Here is a 27,389-nt window from a genome sequence, read left to right as displayed (position 1 = left end):
TCCTTAGTAAAGAGGGCACTACCCAGGAGATTCCCCCTTTAGATTCCCTCCCTTGGTGGTCCTGAGACCCTGTTGCTGGCCCTATGGCCTGCAGGTGCACGCTAGGACGAGTCTGGGCCGGACCGAGTCATCAAGTGTGGCACCCGGCCCCATGGAGGAGGAAGACTGGATGCATCATGGGTCCCAGTCAGAGGACCAGAAGATCGGTCTTATCAGCTGGGCTGGCACCTATCTAACAGCTAACAACTATGGAAATAAAATCACTGCTGTAGCTAAAAGCTTAGGAAGGAGACAGGTAACCAGTCATCACTGGGGTGAGTGGGGTGTCACAGCACTAGTATGACCCATGTATGGGGTATGTTGACACCTTTTCTCCTACCCTGGCTCTTACCCCTCTTTCTTGCCTCTCTCACTGACATTCCTAAGTCTTTTCTGTCCTGTGCTCATGGCATCTCCATCTCCAACCCAGTCTTACCTTATCAGAATCTTCCACACCTTTAACAATGTCCCTGGCTAACTTCCAGTCTTCCTGCCTCTCTCTGCTCTGGTTGCTTTCTCATCCTCTGCCCCCCTATAGTGTCAGTACATCAGTGTCAGTGACATCACAAAGGAGAGACTTCCAGAGCCTCAGACTAGAATGAAGGACTATGAGGTCTCAAGAGAAATAAATCATAAATATATATGTATATATACATATATATATGGGAAAGGGGGAAGGTATATGTAACACTTAAGTCCTAATTTTTTATCTTGAAAAGGGAATAAGGAAAATGGAGGGATCCAGTAGCATCATATGTGAAGACTCAACAGGAACTCATAAGTTCCCATAGGATTAATGGCATGGAACAGAGGCTGGAACTATGTTCTTTGTCTCCTAAGGAAAAGAATTTCCATATTGCTGCCTTAGGTCTTCCCTTCCTTTTTCCATTGAAAAGATTTAAATATCAGTTTTTTATACCCAAAGCAAACAGCATAAGTGCAAGTCTCCTAGGAGAAGTATTGCAGAGCTCTGCTGGTCCTCAAATGATGTTTAGCTAAGTGGGGAGCAGGCAGCCAGCCAGCAAGGAGCTCCACTAGGGTATTACTGGTGGCTAGTAGGCCACATCTGGGCATTTCTATACTAACTAATTATTCTTGCTAACCAGGGGCTGAGCTCAAAGGATTGGAGAGGCTGTCAGAACCCTCTGAATTTTAGCAAAGCCTATTGCAAAGTCAAATGATCTAGTTCTGTCTCTGCCTTCACACACACACACACACACACACACACACACACACACACACACACACACACACACACAGTTTCTATGTCTTGTTGTCTATGTCTATGGTCAACTCACATTATTTCTAGAAAATATGAAAACTAAAGGCTTAGACTTGGTCAGAATTATACAACTAATAAATGTCTGGGACAGGGTTCACATTCAGGTCTTCTTGACTTCACATCCCATGCTCTATCAAGGTGATGACAGTTTATACCAACAAACTTTTGTTCCTTGGACCTGAGGTTCTTGTTCATCTCTGATATATCAGGTAAAGATAGAATCTCTGAGATGGCTATATGAAGAACAGAGGGTTCTGGGAATGGAGATACAATCTAAGGATGATGAGCTGAAGTACCTATTTTCTGACTATAGTATCATCTCAGAGAGAAAACTAAGCCTTAAGTTTGAATCTCACTGAAACTTTAACCTGATACCAATCTTTGGAAGAGATTGAGAAGAGTAGAGAATGGAAAGTTCTTGTTGGGCTAGAGAGAAGCACTATGATGCAGTTGAGAAGAGTATGGAACTTATAGTCAAGAAGACTACCTGAGATACTTATTTACTGTGATTGGCTAAATCACTTCATCACTAAATGCCTCAGTTTCCTTATCTGTAAAATGGAAAATTAGTCACAGTGACCTCTAAGGTCCTTTTCATTTCTAAATCTATAATCCTATGGATATGGCACTTACAAAACTTACTTTTTTAAACCACATAAGAAATTATGGTTTATTTATTGGTGATACTTCCCAGTGGTAAGCATGTTATTTCTTCTGCTGATGGTTGAGGTGTGAGAACATTAGGGAATTCAGAGTTAATGATAATGAGGAAACTAGCTCTGCTAGGGACTGATAACAGTAATTAAATGGTCATGTGAGCCCCCTGAACAATCATAACAATGATGTAAATGGTGTCAATGACTGGCATTGATGATACTGTGAATGAGTGGCTTAGGACCAATAATCTAGCGAACACTAATATCTCCCTCCTCCCTCACTGGAACCTCTCTACAGACCTGGGAAACAGTTGTATGCAACGAACAGGATGAGGATTTTCAGGCCGTGGTGCGCCTACAGAGTATCTATGGCCACATCTTGCTGCCAGATGGAGATGGCTCAGTCTATTGTGGGTGGCCCCGGAATGCACAGCATGGCTACTTCTTGCTTCGTTTCCACCGCCATGGCAAGTGGACCCTGCAGTGCATGATCACTGGCCACTATCTGGAGTCTGATGGTGAGAATGTATTCTGCAACTCAAGGATACTCTCGGCCTACCACATGTGGGCCCCACGACCAGCCTTGCATGTCCACGTGATGCTCTACAGTCCAATTACCCGTTGCTATGTCCGGGCCAGTCCTGAGCAAGGTTGCATTTGGGTAGATGCACCTGTGCCTTACTTAGAGGAATGTGGTTTCCTGCTGCACTTTCATGATGGGCTCTACCACTTCGAATCTTCTTCCCACCATTTCCTGTCCCAAAATGATAGGTTGGTCAGCAGGCCGTCACCACAAACAGGCTTTCACCTTCAGTTCCGGCCTGGTGGGCAGATAGCTTTGGGCAATGGGGAGGGATGCTTCCTATACCCACAGGGCTCCCATGCCCTCCTGGCTCTGGGTTCCAATCCCATGGGTGGAGAGGAGTGGTTTATACTACAGCACTGCACAGCCTGGATCACCATCAGATCTAAGAATCGGAAACTCGTCACCATCATTTCGGGCAAGTGCTGGGGCTGGTGGGAGGGATGGAAGAAAAATCCATAGAGGAAAGGAAATAAGGAAAGCAGGAAAGAGGAGAATGAATAAAAAATGCTGAACCCTACAAAGTGAAAAATCCCCAAAGTAAAGAATAGAAATAAAGCCTGGAAGGCATTATTAAAAATAAACTAGTCTTCCAAGGGAAAAGATTGTGTCCTCCTTCTGTAAAATGCCCTACAGTATCTGGTATAGACCATTACACAATGAAAAATAATAAGAGGAAGGAAATTAGGGTTTAGCTCTTAGCTAGTAGAGGATGGTTGGGTTTAGGTCTTGTGGGAGAAGAGGAGAAAGGGCTGTCACTGGACCCTGGGCTGCCTATGATCAACATCCCTCTTTCTACAGAATTGGAAGTCTGTGCTAAATCTGAAAGGATGAGCCCTATGTCTTTCTTCCAGTATGAGAGTAATCTAAACTGTAATGCCATTCAGCTCCGTTCAGTCACTGGTCAATACTTGGTACAGGTAAGAACATTGTCCTAAAACTGACCCAAGACAATTTGGAGTAATAAAAAAACTGCAGGTACTCCCTTCTCCTCCAATATGCACACTCAAGAGGCAGCTAGGTGGCGCAATAGAGCATTGTCCTTGCAGTCAAGAGGACAAGAGTTTGAATCCAACCTCAGACAACTGACACTTACTGTGTGACCTTGGGCAGATCACTTAACCCTGATTGCCTTGCATCTGGGGCCATCTCCAGTCATCCTGATTCATATCTGACCACTGGACCCAGATGGCTCTGGAGGAGAATGTGAGGCTGATGACTCAGCACAACCCCCTTCACTAAAATCCAATTCATGTGTTTGTTGTGTCATCGCCTCCCTAATGTCATGGTCTTTTTTCGAGAACAAAGGAAAAGACATCATGCACACCCTAGAACCTCAGAGTCCATCTCAGAGTGGAAATAAAAGCCATCTCTTCTTGGATAAATGTCCAGATCTTTTAAACTACCCTGCAGAAGTAAGATGCTTATATCCCTTATCCCTAATTCATTCCTATTTGCCCCCATGAACCTGCGTGCAGACTTCTTTCCTTTAACTGTTCCTAGGGCTAAACTCTGGAAGAGTAGCCTAGACTCTGGAAGAGTTGAGCTCCTGAATCCAGAATTGGACCACACTCTTAAGTCACTACGGATATGGAACAGCAGCAGAAATTTCATCCAGAGATTTGCATGATTTTCAAGGACTTTTTTCTTCTTAAAAATTGTAATAACAAAAATATTATAATAACAACAGCCAACTTGGCATAACTTATCCTGTTTGTACCATGCAACAATCTTGTGATATAGAATAATAACAAATAATAACATCCTCATTTTATGGATAAGGAAATTGAGACTTGGAGAGGTTAACAGGCAGCTAGGTAGAACAGTGGATAGGGCACCAGACTTGGAGTCAAAGACTCAAATATGGCTTCCAACATTTATTGTGTGAGTAAGATCACTTAATCACATAAGTCACTTCACCTCTGTTTGACTATTTCTTCCTCTATAAAATAGGGATAATAGTACCTACCTCAGGGTTGTTATGAGGATGAATTGAAGTAATTGTAAAGAGCTTACCACAGTGTCTATCACATAGCAAGCCCTTTATAAAGATTAAATATTTGTATTTATTGTTATTATTATTATCATCAACATTATTACTATTTGTAGGTTCAGTAGACTTACAGATTTAAAGCTTGGAAAAAGCCTTAGAAGACATCCAACTCCCTCATTTTATTTTATTTTTTTAAAGATTTTATTTGAGTTTTACAATTTTTCTCCCAATCTTACTTCCCTCCCCCCATGGAAAACAATCTGTCAGTCTTTATTTTGTTTCCATGTTGTACATTGATCCAAATTGAGTGTGATGAGAGAGGAATCACATCCTTAAGGAAGAAACAAAAAGTATAGGAGATAACAAGATCAGACAATAAGATATCTGGGGTTTTTTTCCCTAAATTAAAGGGAATAGTCCTTGAAATTTGTTCAAACTCCATGGCTCTTTATCCGGATATAGATGGTATTCTCCATTGCAGACAGCCCAAAATTGTCCCTGGTTGTTGCACCGATGGAACAAGCAAGTCCATCAAGGTTGAACATCACCCCCATGTTGCTGATAGGGTGTACAGTGTTTTTCTGATTCTATTCATCTCACTCAGCATCAGTTCATGCAACTCCCTCCAGGCTTCCCTGAAATCCTATCCCTCCTGGTTTCTAATAGAACAATAGTGTTCCATGACATACATACACCACAGTTTGCCAAGCCATTCCCCAATTGAAGGACATTTACTTGATTTCCAATTCTTTGCCACCACAAACAGGGCTGCTACGAATATTTTTGTGCAAGTGATGTCCTTACCCTTTTTCATCATCTCTTCAGGGTATAGACCCAGTGGTGGTATTGCTGGATGAAAGGGCATGCCCATTTTTGTTGCCCTTTGGGTGAGGTTCCAAATTTCTCTCCAGAAAGGTTGGATGCAACTCCCTCATTTTAAAGATTAGGAAGCTGAAACCCATAGAAGCTAACTTGCCCAGATTCATACAGCTAGTAATTGTTCAAGGCAAGATTTAAACCTATGTATATTCTAATTCCTAGTCTAATGTTCCCTTTCATTCTACAACAATACCTCTTTTCCTCTTCTGTCCCACTCTCTTACCCTTAGTGAACTATAGCTCATCCTGTGTGATAATAAGTCTTTTTCCAGGAAGAATTTGAAAGAAAAGAAGGAAACTCTAGAACAGGGATTCTTAGCCTAGGGATTGATATCAACTAGTCAAGTAGGAAAAAATATTTTAATAACTGTATTTCAATATGAATGATTTCCTTTACAATATCTTTTATTTGATACATTTAAACACAATATTCTAAAGAGGAAGGGGAGTCTGTAGGCTTAACCAGATATCCAAAGGTATTCATGACACAATATAAGTAAAGAACCTCTGGTCTAAATAAATGTTAATAGATTAAGAGTAGAAGCCAGAGGCAGGGTTTGGAAGAAGACATGAACTCTTCCCCAAAATCGATACTTTCTCCCTCTCTACAGAGGTCACATAGGGCAATAGTGGGAGATGGGCAAAAACTAGAGCCTGGAGCTACTTTCTGCGTGAACTGGAACGGTGGCAAGATTGTTCTGCGGGCTGCTAATGGACGCTATGTGGGTGTGACATCCAATGGGTTCTTGATAGCCACTTCATTGCATCCAGGTAAGCAAAGGGAAAGGAGCCATTCCCATTGTGATCTTCTGGACCAGGAATCCTCACAGATTGCCCTTCCATAGCTGGTCTGCCCTTAGTTCATCACATCTGAAAGAGAGCCCAGAGTGATTATCACCTTCAAATAATCTCTACTCCTATTTCCTTCAGGACCCCGTGAAGAATTTAGGATCCGCTTAGTTAATAGACCCTTCCTGGCATTACGAGGTCGCTATGGCTATGTGGGTACATCATCAGAACATGACCAACTGCAGTGCAACATGGACCAGCCAGACTGCATCCAGCTACTGCCTTGCCGGCAAAGCATTTACCATTTCCAGGGTGAGTGCTATCCTTGTTTCAATCTCCATGGATATGTCAGAAGGGATCTAGGGCTCATCACTCAATGTCCTGTACCTCCTTTCCCCAACTCAGCCCTCTCCAGGACTTAGGAGAATGAATTTAGGGGAGTCTGGGTTAGATGGTCTCCTAGTTCCTTACAACTCTTAATATTTATATTATTGGAGCTGGAGAAGATCTTGAAGGTTATCTGATCTAACTCATCCTTTTGACAAGGACCCGAAGAAGTGAATTAGTTCAAATGAGGTCCTTCAGCAAATCGGTAGTAGTGGTAGTGACTTGAATCTAGATTTCCTTACTCCTTGACTAGTGCCCTTCCTTGCTATACCACTCCCTAAAGCTTTATGATTTTCTGAAACAATTCTTAAGCTTTAGTATTATGTTGAGCATGAAGATGGAACTTCTCCTGCTTTATATTATATAAACAATTTACTGAAGAGTCTCATTAATCTGAGTTAAAATGAGCCCCTTCACTCCTACTTTTTCTCTGACGCATCCTGATTCCTGCCAATTCAAGAATCTAGCCACAATGCTAAGTTAAAGTGAACTTTAAGGCAGCTTACTGTCAAATACTGGGAAAAGTGATAGGTAGGAAAAAGGAGGTGGGGCTGGTGGGAGATTATCATGGTACTGGGGTGTGGGGGGGATAGATACATAATAGAAGGTTCCTCAGAAGATGGGGATTTTTTTTATAAAGTCAATTTAAGGAGGAAAGTACCTCTTGTATTGCTCTTGATAACAGAACCCAAATTGGGAAGAGATGGTAGAGATCTATGGCATCCCTCCTCATGCTTCTCCAAGGCAGCCAAGTGATACAGTTAATAGAGCCCTGGACCGAGAATCAGGAAGGCTTGAGTTTGATTCCAGCCTCAGACACTTGCTGGGTGACCCTGGACAAGTCATTTAACCTCTTTGTGGCTCAGTTTCCTCATATGTAAAATGAAGATAACACTCTCCCATGTTTGTTGGGAGGATCTGAGGACCTGGGGCACATACTTCACTTTCATATCACTTAATGACTTCAGCTCTCCTGTCCCCCCTGCCAGCACAAGGTGGCACCTTCTGGTCCCTGACAGCCTATGGCACCTTCCGTCCCTGGGGAAAATTTGCTCTCAACTTCTGTCTTGAACTACAAGGCAACAACCTACTTGCTGTGCTGGCCCCCAATGGCTACTACCTACGGGCAGACAGCAGTGGTGTCCTGCTAGCTGACAGTGAGGCCATCACCAAGGAGTGTCTCTGGGAATTTTAGGTATGAGAAAACCTTCACTTGACCCTACCTTCCCTTTAAGCTATTATCCTATATCTCGCCTCCCTTTTTCCTAGAAAAAGTTGTTTACAGCTCATTGCCTCTGCTCACTTCTCAACCCCTCACAATTTGATCTCCATCCCTATCACTTAGCAAAAGCAGTTTCTCTCAAGGTCTGATCTCTCTGTAGCATTTAACTGTCACTCTTTTGGATATTCTCTCCTTCCTGGGGTTTTCTGACATTACTCTGTCATATTTCTCCTCTCTAATCCTTCTCAGCCTCCATTTTAGAATAATCACCCATATTCTGTCCTCTTCATGTGAGTCATCCAGGGCTCTGTCTTGGTTTCTCATCTCTTCTCTCTAAAGAATCAGTTTCCATGGCTTCAACATTCATCTCCCTGCCAATGTCTGTCAAATCTACATATGCAGTCCTCATCTCTTTCTTGAATTAGAATCTAATGCAACCTCACCAATTGCTTGCTGGTCATTGCCCTGGATATCCTACAGGTGTCTCAAACTCAAACTTAACTACCCCTCTCCTTTCTAACGTCCTCTTTTCTTTCAAGACATCATCATTCTAGTCAAATGCATTTTCTTCCACTCTTCAATTTTACTCACTCCTTCACCCTGATATCCTATCACTTGCCAAGTCTCATTGATTCTACATCCTTTATCTTGCATCCATCACCTTTTCTACATTCGTATCATAATCACTCTAATTCAGGCCCTCATAATTATTATTATTATTATTATTATTAATCATCATTGAGTTCAAGGAGATTTACTTGTCATACATGTAAAAAATATTCAGCAAGGATACAGCATGAATTCAGTTGAATATATTTTCACTGCTTCTCTGTTATTGTGCTTACACATTTATCTAGGTGAGAGAGAGTAACTCCTGCCTTCTGGTAGACTAATTTTTATAAAATTAGATTACCGGAAAACTCTCCTTAAGCCCCCAGGGCTAATTATGCTTTTAGGTTGATTTCAATAACTTTTAAGATAGGCCCTCATTATTGAAATCACCTCTGAATTGGTCTCCTCTCTCCAGTTCACTGTCCACACCGTTGCCAAATTGATATTGCTAACATAAAAATCTGACCATGCTCAGGATGATAAAATGCAGACTCCTTTATTTGGTATTTAACACTATTCATACTTTGGCTCCAAGACTTTCTAGATTAACTGCAGATTAATATTCCATCAATACTCTACATTCTTACCAAATTTATTACTAATTACTGTTGCTTGATCACAATATTCCCCTTCCTGCCCCCATGCCTTAAGGTCATGATAATGTACCAAGAACTTACCAGCTGTTCGATACTTCTAAACACGTCACTTTACCATTCAGATTCCCCAACCCATCTTCAATAGGGAGAATAAAGGAATGACCCTCCAAAAATGTTTTCATATGGTTGTTATGAACTCCCACTGTCACACTAGAAGAGTGCTTCTGTCTAGAAATTCTCACCTAAATCTAAAAATTTAAAAAGACCAGTTAAAGGAGGTAATGGAGAGGAAATTGATTTTGAGAGAGAATACATTTTTGTACCTACACATAGGTGCACACCCTTTCATTATTTCTGTGGATCTCTTAGAATCAGATGGTCTCCTAAATTATATCAATGGTCTGACCTCTCTTGTGGGTTCCATTCTACATCATCTTGTATATTCTTCCATAACCTCAAACTCTGTGTTTCTGAAACTATGAATTCAACTTTCTTCCTAAACTGGCTCATAATTTCCCTATTTCTATTCTTCCAGGCATCCACCTTCAAAGTCTGGATTTTTTTTATTTCTTCCTTTCCCTAATTTCTTTCTTAGTTACTAAATGCTAGGGGCAGCTAGGTGGCGAAGTGGATAAAGCACCAGCCCTGGAGTCAGGAGTACCTGGGTTCAAATCTGGTCTCATACACTTAATAATTATCTAGCTGTGTGGCCTTGGGCAAGCCACTTAACCCCATTTACCTTGCAAAAAAACTAAAAAAAATTTTAATCTGATTAGTTACTAAATGCTAGCAATTTATCAATTTTTCCTTCCAATATCTTTTAAAATTACTCTTTCTAGACTCACTATCTTATTTCAGGTCATCAATATGGTCCATACTTAGTTTACTGAAAGGATGCCTAATAAGGTGACCTTCTCCAACCTCTCTCAATTCCAGTTTTTCCATAGTGCCACCAGCATGACTTAGATTGGAGGTATCAGATTCTGCTGGCTAACCAGGGAATACTGAACCAGGTTGACCTTGTAATTGGAAAATATTTAATGAAATAAATAAAAATAGAATGGATAGATAACATAGATAATGTTAATTTATGCAACATGCATGCTAGCAGAGATCTGTTTCTTTTTTAATTTGATACACTGGTTAGATCCTGTTATTCTACATCTCAAAAACCTTCAATGATCACTTAGTGTATAATTCCAAACCTTTTACCCTGACATAATAAATACCCTCCAATCTAACCCCAAATCATCTTCCCTTTTGAGGTATGTGTGGGACAATAGAGATGGCAGTTGAGGGAGTCAGGAAGACTTGGCTCTGATACTTAGTATCCTTTTCTTCCTTCTTTTCTGACTGGTCCTTCTCAGTTTTCTCTGCAGGTTGATCATCTATATACTGCCTCCTTTTGGGAAGATGTATTCCAGGACTCTGGTCTAGGACTTTTTGCTTTCTCTCTTTTTTTCTATCTCACTTGGTAACTTCACTAGATTCACTAGATTCACTAGATTCAATTGTAGTCTCTATGTGGAAGACTCTCAAATCTAGTTACATCCCTCTCTTGAACTCCACTTCCACATCTCTAACCAGTTCCTAGGCATCTCAAAATGTCTACATCAGAACTCATTTCCTCCTAAACCTCGAATTCATCCCAAGTCCCCTCTTCTTTCCTTTAACCAGCATCCTTTTAGTCATCTAAGTTCCCTCAGGAAATAGGAATCATCCTCAGGTCATTGTTGTCCCTCACCTTATCTTCACATTCTATCAACTGCTAATTCTAGTGTCAAGTCTACCTCCAAATTGCTCCCATTCTCCCACTCAACACAACCATTGTTCATGTCCTCATTATTTCTTTTCTCCAGACCATTACAATGATTGTCTTCCTGAATCTGGGCTCTTCTCTTTCCAAATCATCTGCTATTTACTGCTCAAAATAATATTCCCCAAACCTAAGTCTGACCATGTCCCTGCTCAACTGGTTTGAATGATTGCCTGCCCCTTCTAGAATAAAATATGAACTCTGAGATTGCCATTTAAAACTTGCCACAATATGGGGTCCACTCCATCTCTCCAGGATGACTATACATTATTCACCCTTGGCATTCTACATTCCAGGCAAACTGGCCCATTCTACATTCCCCATCCATAATATTTCATTTTCTGACTATATGTTTTTTTGCTTCAGTTTAAATCCTGTGTGGCACAGGGCATTACTTAACTTTTCAGCCTCAGTTTCCTCATTTATAAAATGAAGGCAATCATAGCACCTACTTTCCAGGGTTGTTGATTATTAAACAAGATAATATTTATGAAGTACATTGCAAACCTTAAAGGTTTGTAAGTGCCAGTTGAATGCCTAGACTGAATGCCCTATACCTCTTTACCTCTGTCTCCTGGCAATCTACTTCTCTTCAAGCCTTTCACAAAAAAATCTTTCCCAATTTTCCCATATGTTAGTTCTGAAGAAGAAAGTAAGATTGACAATTTTGCACAACCTACCCTCACTTAAGTCCATTCACTGGCACGTCATGGAATCACTTTGGTGATATCGTGATCCTTTTTGAGAATGAAGGACAAACAGCAACAACAACAATAACAACAATTTATACTTGCCAACCCCCCCCCCCAAAATTACTTTAGATTTCTTTTCCCATCTAGGTATGTGATATTTTTCCCTTGTAGGTGTCAAGCACTTTGAGAGCAGGAACTTTTCATTTTTGTCTTTTTCTGCCTGGTTAACAGTAGGCATTTAGGAACTATTCATTGAACTGAATTACTAGCTGTGAGACTATGAAAAAGTCACTTAACTACTCTAAATCTCACACAACTTTCTAAGACTGTGAGTCACAGGTGGAATGTATCTTTTAAATTGTGAGGGTTTTCTCATCGAGGCCATCACAGTTGCCAGTACCTTAACATAAATGTTCCATTTTATCTAAACTGGGCTTCACTTTTCTGGACTTCGATTTCCTCTTCTTTAAAAAAGAGAATGCTGAACTAGATAATCACCAAGGCTCTTTCCTATGCTTAAATTCTATGTTCTTTCCTCTATTCCATGCCCTTGGAACGTGTCTGTTTTTCCCCACACTCCCCCTTTTACTTGCCAGCCTGGAATGCCCTTGTGTTCCTTTGCCTACGGAAAGCTCATCCATCATTCAGAGAATCACAGTGTCTCAGAACTGGAAGGCATCTCATCTTAGAGGTCATCTAGTCCAAACTTACCTGAATAAGATATTAATCTTTCTGCTGAAAAGGAAATTGAGGCACTAAGAAGTTGACACTTCTAGCTCAAATTCTATCTCTTCAGTGAAGCCCTTTAATTTAAAAACCTCTTTTTCTAGAAAATGTCTTTCTCTGCATCTGGTATATAATTTCCTTGAGAGGTCAAGGAGTTTATGTACTTTTTAAATATTCTCTATGGCACCTTAGCATATCCCTTCATAAGTACTCAATAAATACTTGATTGATCTGATTTGGTGAAAGTTCCTATTTGACTCACACCCCCCCCACCCCAGGTAGACATGATGCCACCATAAAGAAGCCTTCTGGAGGAACCACCCTACTGAGCAGGATGGGAACCCCTCAAGATGAGATCTTCGAGAAGATTATCCACAAAAACAATCCCTAACCCTACCAGCCACAGCTTATGATTCACTCCTCAATCGCGTTCAGTAACAATACACCACAACCAGGCACCAGCATTTTTGTGTACTGCCTCTTTCTAAGGGAGCAGAAGAAGGGGGATTGGGGGGAGGGTGAGATTAGGGTGGAGAGGCTATAACTCTAAGATTTTGAGATACTTTGAATCTGACATTTAGAGGGGCTAACGAAGGTGTGTCATGATCATGCATAGTAGCACCCACCTATTATCCCAATCACTGTGGAAGCAAAGGCTACCAGATCTCGAGGGCTCAGAAATTCTGAATTGCAATGAGTTATGCAAATCTTTTATCTATATTGTTCAGTATCATTTGAGAGAACCCCCCAGGACTGGGGTCAGACACAGAACAGTGTCAAAGTTCCTAGGATCAGCATTGGAATTAGCCTCCAAGTAACCTCTGTACTTCCAGCAAGGGTGAGATAGGGAGATCTAGTTGTTTTTTTTAATTTTTTTTTTAAATTTAGGACAATGGGTTTAAGTGACTTGCCCAAGGTCACATAGCTAGTGTCTGAAGCCAATTTGAACTCAAGTCCTCCTGACTTCAGGACTGGTGCTCTATCCACTACACCACCTAACTGCCCTGAGCTCTAGTGTTAAAAAAAAAAAAGTGTGGCAGTAGAGAAGAGGAAATCTTTTTTCCCTTTCCCTGTGCTACTCATTTCATTCAACCTATATTAATTAGCTATGTCCTAGAATTGTGATCTTCTATGTAGGAAATACAAGATAATCTATTGGGAAGGTGGGAAGAAATAAGACTTTTATTTATATTAACTTTAGTTAAAATAAAGGAATTAAAATTTCCTAATATGTAGTCTACTGTTGCCCTCATTCAGTCTGTATTACAGAGATTTCCAAATGCTTTGCAAAAAATCTTGAGGAAAGAATAAAATTTCCATAGTACAGAAGGGTTTGTAGTAGCACATTTCACCCTTCATTTGTTGAAGCTGACTGGTACTAAGATCTTATCTGGAAATATGCTTTACCTACTTCTTTATAAAATTGCAGATTGAGTGCAGATTGAAACACATTTTTTTTTGGCAGGGAGGTGGGTGGGACATGGCCAATATGCATGTTTATATCAGGGTTATATTTTTCTTTATCAATGAGGGAAATGGGAAAGAGAGAAGGCAGATCTTCATGAAAAAGATTATATTATTTATTTTTAACTAAACTAATCCTCTCCAAAATGGGTAAGTGGCTTCAAAAGATTGCTGCAAAGAAATCATAGGTTGAAGAAATTAATAATATTATACTCAATAATGTGAGTATAAAACAATACCCCCCAAAAGGCACAACTGACACTTATTCTCCTAGTTTTTCATTGACTGCATAGAGTATAAAATTAAATCTATTCAAATAAGAATTTGGTCAAAAAATTTACTATTGTAAAAATTATTTAAAACATGGATGATTTAGAATCATTGTCAGTAAATTCAGTCCATTTTATGACTTGAGATATTAGCTAATGATAATATGAAGCCTTCATGATTATTAAGATGTTTGAAAACTATGCTTTTATTGTTGAAAAAAACCCAAAATATCTCAAAAAAGTTTTATATCCATACCCTTAAAAAAGCATGGAAAAATAACTTTCTAACCTTTTGAACTAATGAAAAAAATAAGGGATGCTCCATCTTGTTATTAGTTTGCAAGAACAGATGATTGCTATCAAGGAAGCTGGAAATATACTGAGTCTCAACAAAAAAACCTTTGTATAATTGAATGGGAATGAACAATAAGTACAGTGATTTAAGTGGAGTTGGTACTACAATTCTTCCATTTGGAGTTGTTTTTTCATTTATCTATTTTAGCTAAACATACATTAAAACTATTTTACTGAAATAAATTGACCTATCAAAAGACTTTTAAATTGCTATATGACAGAATTCAACCACAAATTTTTAAAAAATTAAAAAATTGTCAAGTTTAGAACTATAATTCTTTTTTTAGGTTTTTTTTTTGCAAGGCAATGAGGTTAAGTGGCTTCTCCAAGGCCACACAGCTAAGTAATTATTAAGTGTCTGAGGTCAGATTTGAACTCAAGTATTTCTGACTCCAGGACCAGTGCTCTATCTACTGTGCCACCTAGCCACCCTAGAACTATAATTCTTTTAACTCTGATTTGCTTGTTCCCAATTTTATATTATATTTTTATATTGGCGATCTTTGTAATACCACTCAACTGATACCATGAATGTGAAGAAAGGATGCTTATTTACCTCCCACAATTATTGATTTGCCCTCTCTCTATTCAAACACAGACTTATGTGTTATGGAATGCCTACAGTGCAGAAAACAGCAGCACATTTAACTGTTCCAATGTCTGGGTGTCCTCAAGGAAGATTTGTAAAGTTTTATAAATCAATAGTATTATCTTACAAGCAGATGTCCCCTCATTCTCACAAACTCAATTGTCCTATAAATTTACTTTAAAAATCCATTACAGGGGCAGCTAGATAGTGCAGTGGATAAAGTACTGACCCCGGAGTCAGGAGGACCTGAGTTCAAATTTGGCCTCAGACACTTTATAATTGCCTAGTTGTGTGCACTTGGGCAAGTCACTTAACCCCACTGCCTTGCCAATAAAAAAAAATCTGTTGCAAGCAGTTTTAACAATAGCAAAAAAAAACATTTTTTGTGTGGCTAAATAATTTTAAAACGTTGTCCAACTTTTTCATCCTTTTAAAAATAGTATGTGTAAATTCTATAATGGAGATAATATATCCATGCTATAAAGAATTGTGTGTAGGCTCCAGGACAGGAACTCCCTCCATTCAAACAATTTAACACTTTCTCTGCAATTTAGAATCTGAGAGGGACAGTGAAAAGTTAAGTGACTTGTCCAGGGTCACACAATTAGTATATGTCAGAGCGAGGACATGCCCTCAGCCTTTTTGACTCTACAACCAATCTGCTGCCTCTCTAGTACAGTAGAATACATATGCCCAATTTATCAGTCTTCATATTTATCTAGTTGTCTTATGGCTCAGTGGATAAGAGTATTGGACCTGGAGTTAGGAAGACTCATCTACCTGAATTCAAATCCAGCCCCAGATATGTAGTAATTGTGTGACCCTGGGCAAGTCACTTAGCCCTGTTGGGCTCAGTTATTCATATGTAAAATGAATTGGAGAAGTAAATGACAAACCATTTCAGTATCTTTGCCAAGAAAATCTCAAATGAAGAGTTAGACATGACTGAAAATGAACAAATAACATTCCTAAAGACCCTAGAAGTTGTGTCCCCGTATGGCAGAAAAAAAGGAAGCTAACATATGAAGACTTAGGAAGTGGACTTTTCTCCTACAAATAGAAGTTTTGAGTATATCTGGAAAGACTTGAAAGAAAACAGGTGGATGGAAAGGAGGTGGTAAGGTCTTCCCCAACAGATAGACTAGCAGCGGGATCTTAGCTACAGCTATAAAGCATCACCTTTCTGGGTCACTAGAAAAAAATGGAAGTTTATGAGTGAATTTTTTATTGTATTTTATTTTTACCCCTATAACTTTGTCAGAGGGTTTGGATCACTGAGGGGAAAAAGCATCTGCAAGAATTGGCAGTTCTTGATGGGTGCAACTATCACCTATTTTAGGCATATTTTATTCTGTTAAAGATTGTATCTCACAAATCTAATCTTAGTTCTCATAAATACTTGTGATTTTCTCATGAAGCCTATCCATCACATTCCCTTGTATCCCTTTGTTCAAGGCATGAGGGATGCTATGAACAACTCTGGGAACTATACAAGGCAAAGGAAGCTTGTGATCTTTCCTATAAAAGGACTGGTATCCCTCACACCCTGCCCTGTACCTCTAGTCCATTGTTAGTCTTCTCTGAGAGACATCATTACAAACCATGTGTTTCATAATAATACTTCACTAGGCAGAATTACTACTTACTTTGGAGTCTTTTAAATCTGCCTTAGACTCATCTATGAAAGAGTGCTCATTTTTTTTAACTGATGGGATATATTGGTCAAAATGTTTGGATATTATTGACCTACAGATCTACTAAAAACCTGCCTAGCTTTAGTCCCTAATGCAGGCTGTAAACCTTTCCAACTCTTATAAATGTAAGTCATGTGGAAAATGATGAATGTTGGTGTTCTATAGTAAATGACAAGAAAGCCCAAAAGCTTAAACAGTAGCAAAGAGATTTATGGTAGAAGAATAATAAAGCTCAAATTCATATAGCACTTTTCCCCTTAAGAATTAAAAATATCACTGCAGTTAGGTGGTGCAATGGATAGAACATTGACCCTAGGACCTCAGTTCAAATGCAGCCTCAGACACTGACCAGCTACGGGACCCTGAACAAATCATTTAATCTTGATTGCCTCCAACAAAAAGAAGAAAAGTATTAACATGATTTTTAAAAATAAATAACAAAAGTACTTTTGATGACTTTTCTGACATGCTGTGGGTTATGCAAACATCTGGAAGATGGGGAGAGGTACCTATGATCCACATCTGTGTTTAATTTACATTATTTTCTCCACAATTTTCTTTCCAGTAAATAGTAAATTGAGCAGTAAAACAAGTAAATCAAATTTACTGATTTCAGAGGTTTAAATGCTCAAAGTGAACATCTAAAAATGGGCTCTCTCAAACTGATTCAGACTGGCTTCTGCATATCCCTGGTTGTCTTGTAGGTGCGAAGAGTCATAGAATCTCTCTTGGAACAGATCTTTAAAGGTGTCTAGTAAAAATTGTTAACTGATATAGGAATCCATTCTATACTCTCCTTCACAAGTAACCATCAAGACTTTTGAGCATTCTGAGTAGTGGAGAATTCATCATCTTATAGGATCCTTTTTTTTTAAATTAAAATTAAAATTTTTAAATTAAAAAAGTTTTTTAAATTAGGCATTTATTTCTTCACTCTCTCACATTCATCACCCCCAATAAAGAAAAAACACTAAACTAAACTAAATTGCACAGTCAAGCAATACAAGTTTCCATAATGCTCATATCTACGAAATCATTTTGCTCTGCATCATGAATCTTCTACCTCTCTATCAGGAGGCAAGTAGTATACTAAAACTTTAATTGATCCTTGCATTGATCAGAATGGTAAAGACTTTCAACTTCATTTCTTTACAATATATTCACTTTATAAATTATTCTTGGTTCTGCTCATATCTTCCCAGGTTTCTGAAACTGTTCAGATTATTATTCTTTATGTTTTAAAACAATATTAATTGTTAAAAAGTCTTGCTTATATTGAACTGAAATATGTATCATGCTTCCTCCCCCTCTGAATTCTACCAGTTGCTCCTCTTTCTGTTCATTGGAATCACATTGATTTATTTTTTTTACACATAATCCATCAATTTTGTGAAGCGTGCTCTCTCTCTCTCTCTCTCTCTCTCTCTCTCTCTCTCATTCCCTTAAGTTTGCTCTTCTCTCAGATAAACACACTCAATTGCTCCACACAATACTCAGATGTGGTTTAACTTGCAGGGATATATTGAAATTTTCAGTGTTGACATTACAGAAATCAGGGTTTGATTTATTGTTAAGACTTTATTTTTTGTTAAATTGTTTTATTGTTTTAATTGTTTAGACTTAAGAAAGTAGTAGAGGAAAATGTTATTAATGCAGATTAAACTTTAAAGAGTATTTTGCAGTACTGAGAACCAATTGTTTACAATAGATCTATGGCATATCCCTAGTTTTAAACCTTATTATTCTGGTCATTCTCCTCTGGACACAATACAGATTATCAGTAGTCTTCCTAAAAGGTAGCAATAATAATGTTTGCCCTTTTTTGGCTTGTTTTTTTGCAAGACAGTGGGAGTTAAGTGACTTGCCCAAGGTCACACAACTAGTAATAAGACTGGATTACAACTCCCATCTTCCTGACTCCAAGGCCAATGATCTAGCCACTGTACCACCTACCCAGGACTGAACACATTATTGAGTTCATAGAGTGAACTGAACTCAATTATTTATAGTAGTTTGATCAGTGAAGAGTAGAATTGGACAATAGCCTTCCTTGTTTAGGATACTTTCATCAAGTATTTATGTGAAAAGAAAGGAGGTGGGTCATATGTGGAGAATGAATGGCTCAAACATACAAACTGAGGGCCACAATGGACCTTCCAATAAAGGATATCCCCCAAAATCTTTGTTGTTGTTTAATTGATTACTCATTCCAATTCTTTGTAACCCCATTTGGGGATTTCATTAGAAAAGATACTAGAGTGGTTTGCCATTTCTTTATCCAGCTCATTTTGCAAATCAGAAAACTGAGGCAAACAGGGTGAAGTGACTTTCTCAGGGTAAAATAATTAGTAAATATCTGAGGCCAGATTTGAATTCAGAAAAATGAATCTTCCTAATGCCCCCAGCTTGGCCTTCTATCCACTGAGCTATGTAGCTATCCAAGATTTTTAAAAATTTTATATTAAATGAAGTCGAGAATTCTGTGAAATAATAACTACATTTAATCAAGCTCCATCATACTTCTTTGAAGAAGTTAGGAACTATAAGTATGAAACATCACATATATCATGCTTTTGTTATATCTTTGCTGAACCATTTTTGCTCTTTTTTTATCTTTTGTTAAAAGGCATGACTTTCTGGTAAAGGGAACAGGAAAGGACAAATTGAAAAATAAAAATGTAATCAAAGCAAAAACAATAATTTTTTTATAAAAATAGAGGAAAGCCTACACATTAAACTTGTTTTATGGCAAGACACAACAAACATCACATGGAGCATGGAGTAAACTAGAACATGGAGGCTTTGCAGTCCACATTAGGGGAGGGAGTCCCCATGATGACAGAAAAATGACAGCTCACTTAAATATGAAAGTAATTTTAGGGCATTAAACTTCTATTAAAATAGCCTAAGATTATTTTTATTTTTCTGAGAGTCATCTCACACTGCTGATTCACAGCGAGTGTTTAGTCATTTAAAACCTGGGATATTTTCTACATTAGTTACCATGCCTTCCCTCATCCTGTGCCCATATTTGTCTCTGTGTGTGTGTGTGTGTGTGTGTGTGTGTGTTTAATACAAATACAAGGATTTACAATCCCTATTAAATTCTATCTTGTCAAATATGAACCTCACTCTAGCCTGTCAGGATCATCTTGCATTCTGATTCCATCACCAAGTAAATTAGCTATCCCTCCCAACTGTCTATAATCTATAAATGTGGTGATGAGAATGTAATTTCTCTTCAAACTATTGATAAAGTGTTTTTATAAAACAGTACACAGGACTGAGATCTTTGATGGAACACCACTAGGGGTCTCACTCTGGCTTTATGTTTTTCCCTCAACTAATGGTTCTCAAATTTTTTGATCTCAGGACTCTCTTTCACTCTTTCAAATGGGTTTTGGGGATTTCCAAAGGACCACATTCTGAGAACTACTGCCATATGACATTGATTTTGAAATATGGCCTTTTAATTATTTATGAATCTACCTAATATGTATATACAGTATCATGTAGTTTACACCTCTCTGGTCTGTCCACATAAAAATTATATCTAATTTATTATTGTAATCCAAGTAGTTATCCATGATATTTTCCCAAGAACATGTCTATAACATTGTCCTGACCTATCAGTTTAGTAGCCATACTGACAGGGAAAATTAGGTTAGTTTAATATTGTTTTTGCAGAACCTAATTTACTTTTTTCTTTTTTTCATTTAAAATTTTACCTAAAATGAATATTGAATTCATGAATTTGTATTTAATAATCTATGTCCTTCCTCTTTAGAAAATATTAATTCAATATATGTCTTTCTTCCATCTTCCAGTTTCTATTCAATTGTTCACAACTGGTCAAAGATTATTAATACTTCAGTGATAGATGATTAATAGTACAATGATCAGCTCCATAAGCTATTTTTAGCACCCTGAAGTGTAAGTCTTTCTCTTACTATTTCCATCTCTTTGAAGCTTAAATTTTTTCTCAATTGCATTTGTTTTTCTGGTAGATCTTCCTGCTAGTAAATCATTCTCCTAGACAGAGAAAAGATAGAAGCAAAATAGGAATTTAGTAGCTCCTTTCCTGGATTGTTTTTTTCTTCTTGGAAAACTAGTTTACAATGGGATGATAAGTGTAGTCTTGCCTGTTGAGTTTTTGTCTCCAAAAACATTGTACTTTCTCCAGTACAAACTCATCACCTGAAATCTCATCACAGAGATATATTCAGCTTTGTTATTCAACACATCCTCTACACTTTCTAAGAATATCATGTTCTCTTCTCATGGGTATCCCTTTGAGCAACACACACACACACACACACAAACACACACACACACACACACACACACACACACACACACACACACAGCCCTTTTCAACTTCCTTTTGTGTATAGCCTGCCCCCAAACCTCTTGGGAGCAGGGACTGTCTTTCTGATTTGTATCTCTAGTCCTTAGTACAGTGGCCAGTACTTGGTCGGCCATAATAAATGCTTATTGTATAAATGAAGGGATACAAGAGATGAAGTGAATATCTCTTCTAGCCCTTGAACTTTTCTGTAGTGATTATGACTCTACCACCTATTTCCCTAAACTGTTCTTGCAATTTGACAATGGTGTCAGAGACTCAGAAATATACTGATTAATACTTAACAACTGGCTCTCCAAAAATAAATATACCATGACATATTTATAAGTTTAGTCTGCACCAATAATACTTTCTCTATCACTTAAGCCTAGACATTTAGCAAAATAATAAATCAAGTTCTAATTTTTTATAGATTTTGTAGATACCAAGAAATTTTGAGCCAGCTTCAGCAACATCCCTATGACCCTAAATAAAGTCATGGACAAGGAGAAAAAAGGATAATTATTTTCTGCATATACCATGGATTACTCTTTTCCTTTTCTTGGTATGTGGGAATGTGAAAGGATCTTCCTAAAAGCACCCTTTTGGATCAATGCTTAAAGTCCAAAAGATGGAATTCAATTGAAAAGAAAGTATAAATTCCCAAAGCTATATCACAGAGGGAAGAATTTGTAAATAAATTTGTCTATCTTGAAAGACCATGTTCTTCCTTCCTTTTCCATTTTCTTCTTTCCCTAGTGATGGGGAGAATATTTCAAATGGGAGCAAAGATGGTTCTTCAAGATTGAGGAGACAAAATTGGGACCTTCCAGTAAGACCCAAAAGCCATTTCTTACAAGGAATAGGGGACCTTTCTCTCCCCCCTATCAGAGTGATCAAGGACTGTTGCTTCTTCATCTTGGTATCCTCTGCTCTTTGCACAGTGTCTCAAATTGTGGAGAACTTTATCAAAAAAGTGATTTACTATTTAATATTTACTATTATAAAAGGAAAGAGAAACTGAGTTGAACCCAGAACCTGGGGTTATTCCCTGATTTCAGTGAGGGTCAAGGATGGAGAGATGTTATCTCCTAAATGCCCCTGTCATACCCATGACAGGCCAGCATATATAAACATACACACACACACACACACTCACTCACACATGCATTGTATTCTCACCATGTTCCCATTCCAGAAAAATGAAAGTAGTAACAAGTTTTTCATCAGCTGCCTATTAAAAAACAAAAGAATTTTATCTTAGGATGGGAATCTCACCAACTCCATCTTTGAAAAGTAGATGAACCTTCCCTAGTCTTCAATTGCAGATGAACTAAGAAAGACGACCCTGAGCATTAAGGAGATTGCTTAAACTGTTGGACAAGTTGTTTGAACATCAACTGAGCTAATGAAGCTGGAGAAAGAGAAGCAAATATTTAAAGATGACATTTTCATGGGTTGAATTATATGAACTCATGGAGAAGAAAGATATGCCTTAGTATTAACATACTCTTTCACCTAGATTCCTAAGAAAATGATTATTTTATTGATGAGGAATCTGAGGATCAAAGATATGATTCTTGCAAGATAACAAATTTTTTAAAATTCAGCTTTATTTTATTTTTAGTTCCTAATTCTATCCCTACTACTTCCCCTTATCCACCCACTGAGAAAGTAAGAAAAGCAAAATTTATTATAAATACATGAAGTAAAGCAAACCAACATTTGCATTAGTCATGTCTTAAAAAAGAAAGACAATGAAAGAGGAAAGGAAAGGAGAAAGGAAAGAAAGAAAATGGAAAGAAAAGAGAAAATGTGCTTTAATTAATACTCAGAATCCCCTCTCTATCTGAAGGTGGGTAGCAAGTTTCAACTTGTATCTGTGATTGTTCATTGAATTGATCAAAATGTATAAGTTTTTCATATTTCTTTGCAAATACAGATATATATATACATATATAGATAGATACATACATATATATATGTATATATATATATACATATATATATATATATATATATATATATATATGTTTCTGGGTTTCTCTAAAATCCCTCCATCATTTCTTACAACACAGTAGTATTCCATCACATTTATAATATTTTTTTTATCATTCTAATTGATGTCCCATGCCATTATGAAAAGACTATATGTACATGTTTGTTCATATGGTTCCTTTTTCCTCTTCCTTTGATATCTTCAGAGCATAAACCTAGTAGCAATATCACTTGGTCAAAGGGTTTGCATAGTTTAATAGTTCTAGAGGCAAAGTTCTAAACTGCTTTCCAAAATGACTGGACCAGTTCCCAGTTCCACCAACAGCTTTAATGTACATGTTTTCCCATAACCCCTCCAGTGTTTATCATTTTCTTTTTTTGTCAACTTTGCCAATCTGATGAGTATTAGATGATACCTCAAAGTTGTTATAATTTGCATTTCTCTGTTGAGTAGTGATTTGGAGCAATTTTCCCCTTGGTAGATAGTTAAAGTAACACAATTAATGAATGCAAGGTTAAGATTAGAATCCAGATTTCTTAACTTCCAACATGATATTCTTTCTCCCATACCATAATATTTTCTATTCCACTCCAGTTCTTAGAGTGGGAGGGAATTAGCAGTGGTAGACGGAGTGAAAGACATGAAAACAGGGGGAAGGGATGATGGAAAGAAGGACCAAGTATCCAAAACAGGAAAGGGCATTGTTGACAAAGGTGTGCTATATCCAGAATATGAGGCTCCAATGGGTATTTGTCCTGTAGTGACAAAGAGAGAAGGGTGAGTCTTGTCCTTCTCAATCCCCCTCATAGAGCTGAGATACCTCATTGCTGAATTCAAAACTTAAAAACATTTCTGTCTACTAAGCCCTATCCTCAATATCCTGCTGCTGAAATTAGGTGTTCAGAAAGAGCATCATGAGGATGCTGCTCCCTCCCCAATTTTGTGCCCTTCAAGGGAAAGAGTGATCTAAAGCTGGATTCAGATTCCATTTTGACCCCAGTTTGTGAGTCTTATCTGCCAGTGGAGCAGGGAAGGTCAACCCCTCCCTCTTCATGAATTAAGGCAACACTGGATTCTTACCACCACACAATTCTTGGCAGACACTGGGTAGGGCATTGCTCATACACCTTCCTAAAGCTTTCCCCAAGCACAGTTGATAGTGATGTGGTTCTGAGGGCTCAGAAGTAAGAAGAGGCATGGGAAGGCTGGTTGGGGGCTGCAAGGGAAGAAAAGAAGAAGAGGGGAGAGTATCTATCTTTCTGCTCCTCCTTATCAGTGGTCCTTGGGAGAAATCAGAATCATTACTCCACCAGGAAGGCTAGAATGATCCTTTAGTCCTCCCTAAAACAAATTAGGGGATGGCCTGAGAGAGCCCCTGGACCAGCCCCACAATCCTCAATCTGTTTTTTGGTACCTGTGCAGAAGTGATCCATTTTGCAGTATCTTGTGAGGTCAAACTCTGGGAAGCAGCTCCAAAATTGGGCCAGATTGGCTCGGAACATGGAGCTGGGAAGAGCAGGTGAGTAAGGCAAGGGTGGGGACTAATTTTCCTTGACTCATAGGAGAAGAGGGGAGTGGTGAGAAAGCTGAGGGAAAGGGCATGGGTGGACTGCACGGCAGGAAGAATGATGAGTAGGGGACTGTGGGCTTAGCATGACTGGTGGGTTGAGAATCAAGGGGCAATCACCTGGGAATTGAGTTTCCCACTTCAATTTCTCTTCCCTTCGCCATTTGGCTCTTCGATTAGAAAACCAAATCTGAAATTAGAATGGGATCAGAAAGCTACTGCCAAATCCTTGCTTTCTCCCCACATTCCCACACTAGTCCCTCTCCCCATCCCTTTCTCTCCTTGGAATGAGAGCTTCCTTCAGCACTCTGCTATTTTTTTTAATATCTCACCTTCACCGTACCCTCAGGCAGAGAGGTGGCAGCAGCTAGCTTTCCCCGTGTGGCTGGATCAGGATACTGGACCCTCTGGAACTCTGTCAGAAGACCCACAGAATGAGGGCATGAGAGACACAGTACAAGAGGGTAATAGACTCCTGTCCTTAATTCCAATTCTGAGGAGGATGTATTGTGCAACTATCTTGCTCCCCAAAGCAAGTTCACCCTCTAACTTCTCTTAGTGATTAGTGACTTGAGTGTCTTCATCTCACCACTCCTTTGTTCCCATCCCTGTTCCCACCCTCTTTGTCAAAAGAAGATTGTGTGCCTGCTGGGCAGAACTGCCACTGTGTTTGGAAATACTCAGCCCTCTCCCTTCCCCTTCCTGGACCCAGCACCTTTTTCCAGTGTAGCAGCCTGATATGGGGAGAAAATGGTTCGGTTTCGCTGGCGGGTGCCTGACTTGGCCCCCTGGGCTACCTCAGACCCACTGTGAGGAGAGGAGACACCTTGAGCAGGGAAATCTGCAGGGAGAGGGGAGTGGCTGATTATTTGTATTTGGCAATAGGATCTCTAGCATCTCAAAAGCCCTGGGGCAGTGTCAGGAGCTGAAGAGAAAGCTATTGAAGAGAAACTGAGCTAGGGGTAATGAAACACAAATGGATTCTGCCCATAGAGATCCAGACAGAGGAAGGACAGAAGTGTATCCAGTTATGGGATTGCACCAGTTTTCAGGTGATAGATCCTGGAACATGGCTCTGGTTCTACAGTCTAAGGAGACCAGGAGGAAACAAATTAGCTTTCTCCTACCTGTTTTCCTCCTTCCCTGACATTCCCATGCATTGCTCCATTTCCCACCTGGCAGTGTGAATTGGGCCCAGGGAAGCCTCTTGTCCTCTTGTAAAGCCCTCAGAATGCGATTGATGGAGGAGACCTGGGTAAGATTGATGTAGAGGACTAGCTCTGGGGCTATCCTTGGTGGCTACAGCTCTAAAGTCCAGACTCTTCTTTTGTCTCCCATCATACTCAGTATCCTCCCATCCCTTCCCCTGTTAGCAGTCTCATTCTTCATGTCTACCAAATAGGAGCAGTCTTCTTTCTACTCCCTCTCCTGAGACTTTCTTTTCTCCTTCTCACTACTATCTTGTTCACCTCTTTCAGGTGATTAAATTCTAAGTCCCGCTAGAACTCAGAGAACTTGACTCATTTCCCTCAGTGCACTCCACATTGTTTTTTCAGAAATGAGTTCCTGCTCAGCTTTTCTGATTTGGTAGAGACAAATACTCACGCTGGGTGTCCTGTCTTTGGTGCAGAGCCCTTCAGCACATAACTGGTGACGGATTTCCCAGGCAAAGATAGCTGGACACTCACCCTTGAGCTGGGCAATACGAGCTACCACAGGGGGTGTAGCTAGGCGAGGTTTGCTTCCCCCAATGATCTTGGGTTCCAGGGTACCTGTGCGGTAGTATCTCCCTAGAATCTTGCTCACACAGCCATTAGTTACCTAGTGGAATGGGAGAATGGAGAGATACACAGAGTGGAAGAAGAAATTGCCTTTTCAGAGGAAGCCTCTCAGGCAAAAATAAGACTCCAAGAATCAAAAACAAGAGAATTCTCTAGAGGACAGTCTTGCTTTTGAGCAGATACCTCAAGGAGGATCTTCCAACAATACTTTATAGAAACTAAAACTAAGGTCAGTGTGCTATTGAGTTACCTGTTCACCAGAACCCAACTCTCGGTTGGCACTTACTTTACCCTCCCCACCTCCAACTTCTACCTTAAGGCTTCTGGAGATGTCACAGGGCCGAACTCCACTGACTGCCAGCTTCACAATCTGCTGCCGAGTACCCTGGGGCAGAGGTCGCCCATTCACAAAGATCCCTCCTAGCTGATTCACACTACTGATCCCTGGGAAGAAGCAAAAGGTATCATACAAATAGAGACCCGCTTTCTATCCCTCTTCAGTAGGATACCCTCTAGGAAAGCATACCTCAGGAGTTGTCCTAAGCTAGATGGGGTTCCATTCTCGGGGGCCAGATTTCTACTCTAGTCTTCAGAGCCTCTCAAAGGTACCACTTCCTTCTCCCCAGAGCATAGTTGAGGGGGTCAATTTTTCCCATCCAATCATACTTTACTTTCAGATCTAGGGGTGGTGGTGAAATAATGGGATCCTAGGGGAGAGTGTTGTTCCTCAGCACATCAGAAAAGGGTTGAGGAGTCAGAGTTAGGAGAGGTAAAGTCCTAAATGGATCAGTCACCCCTCCCCCACTTTAGCTTTCTCAGAGTTTCTCTTACCGTTTTGTTGCATGACCTGGGATGACTTGCCTGACTAAAGAAAAGCAGATGTGAGGATCAGGAATGTGGGGAGGGAAGACTGGGCTATGTCTTGCTTTAGGATTGGGCCTGTAGTGATATAGAAAATTTATAGACATCCTTTTGCATAAGTCAGTCTAGGAAATGATATACTAGAATAATAGAAGCATCATATCCTGCTAATTGAAGGACAGGAAGACTAGTATT

The 27,389-nt window shown here is 39.2% G+C and overlaps 2 protein-coding genes across 4 annotated transcripts; one reads left to right on the top strand and one right to left on the bottom strand.

Moving 5' to 3' along the window:
• Positions 1 to 24: 24 nt before the first annotated feature.
• Positions 25 to 24,456, top strand: FSCN3 (fascin actin-bundling protein 3). 3 transcript variants are annotated; one of them, XM_074193772.1, is made up of 7 exons: positions 25 to 295; positions 2,276 to 2,978; positions 3,362 to 3,480; positions 6,043 to 6,202; positions 6,362 to 6,532; positions 7,597 to 7,802; positions 24,408 to 24,456. In XM_074193772.1, the coding sequence occupies exons 1-6, from the start codon at positions 152 to 154 to the stop codon at positions 7,800 to 7,802; spliced, it is 1,503 nt and encodes a 500-aa protein (XP_074049873.1). In that variant the 5' UTR covers positions 25 to 151; the 3' UTR covers positions 24,408 to 24,456. The 3 variants fall into 3 exon arrangements, with proteins under 3 accessions (XP_074049873.1, XP_074049872.1, XP_074049875.1); XM_074193771.1 differs by lacking the exon at positions 24,408 to 24,456 and adding an exon at positions 12,554 to 12,728; XM_074193774.1 differs by lacking the exon at positions 24,408 to 24,456 and adding an exon at positions 12,550 to 12,728 and having other exon boundaries at positions 44 to 295.
• An 85-nt stretch (positions 24,457 to 24,541) lies between these two features.
• PAX4 (paired box 4) lies at positions 24,542 to 27,177 on the bottom strand. Its single transcript, XM_074195277.1, has 7 exons — positions 27,165 to 27,177; positions 26,647 to 26,777; positions 26,158 to 26,373; positions 25,728 to 25,803; positions 25,268 to 25,393; positions 24,885 to 24,967; positions 24,542 to 24,742 (listed from the first exon to the last, which is right to left on the bottom strand). Exons 1-7 carry the CDS (start codon positions 27,175 to 27,177, stop codon positions 24,542 to 24,544), a joined length of 846 nt encoding a protein of 281 aa, XP_074051378.1.
• Positions 27,178 to 27,389: the final 212 nt, after the last annotated feature.

The sequence above is a fragment of the Macrotis lagotis genome, chromosome 7 (genome assembly GCF_037893015.1).
Source record: "Macrotis lagotis isolate mMagLag1 chromosome 7, bilby.v1.9.chrom.fasta, whole genome shotgun sequence".
NCBI lineage: Eukaryota > Metazoa > Chordata > Mammalia > Peramelemorphia > Peramelidae > Macrotis > Macrotis lagotis.
This window is presented reverse-complemented; position numbering and strand designations above follow the sequence as displayed.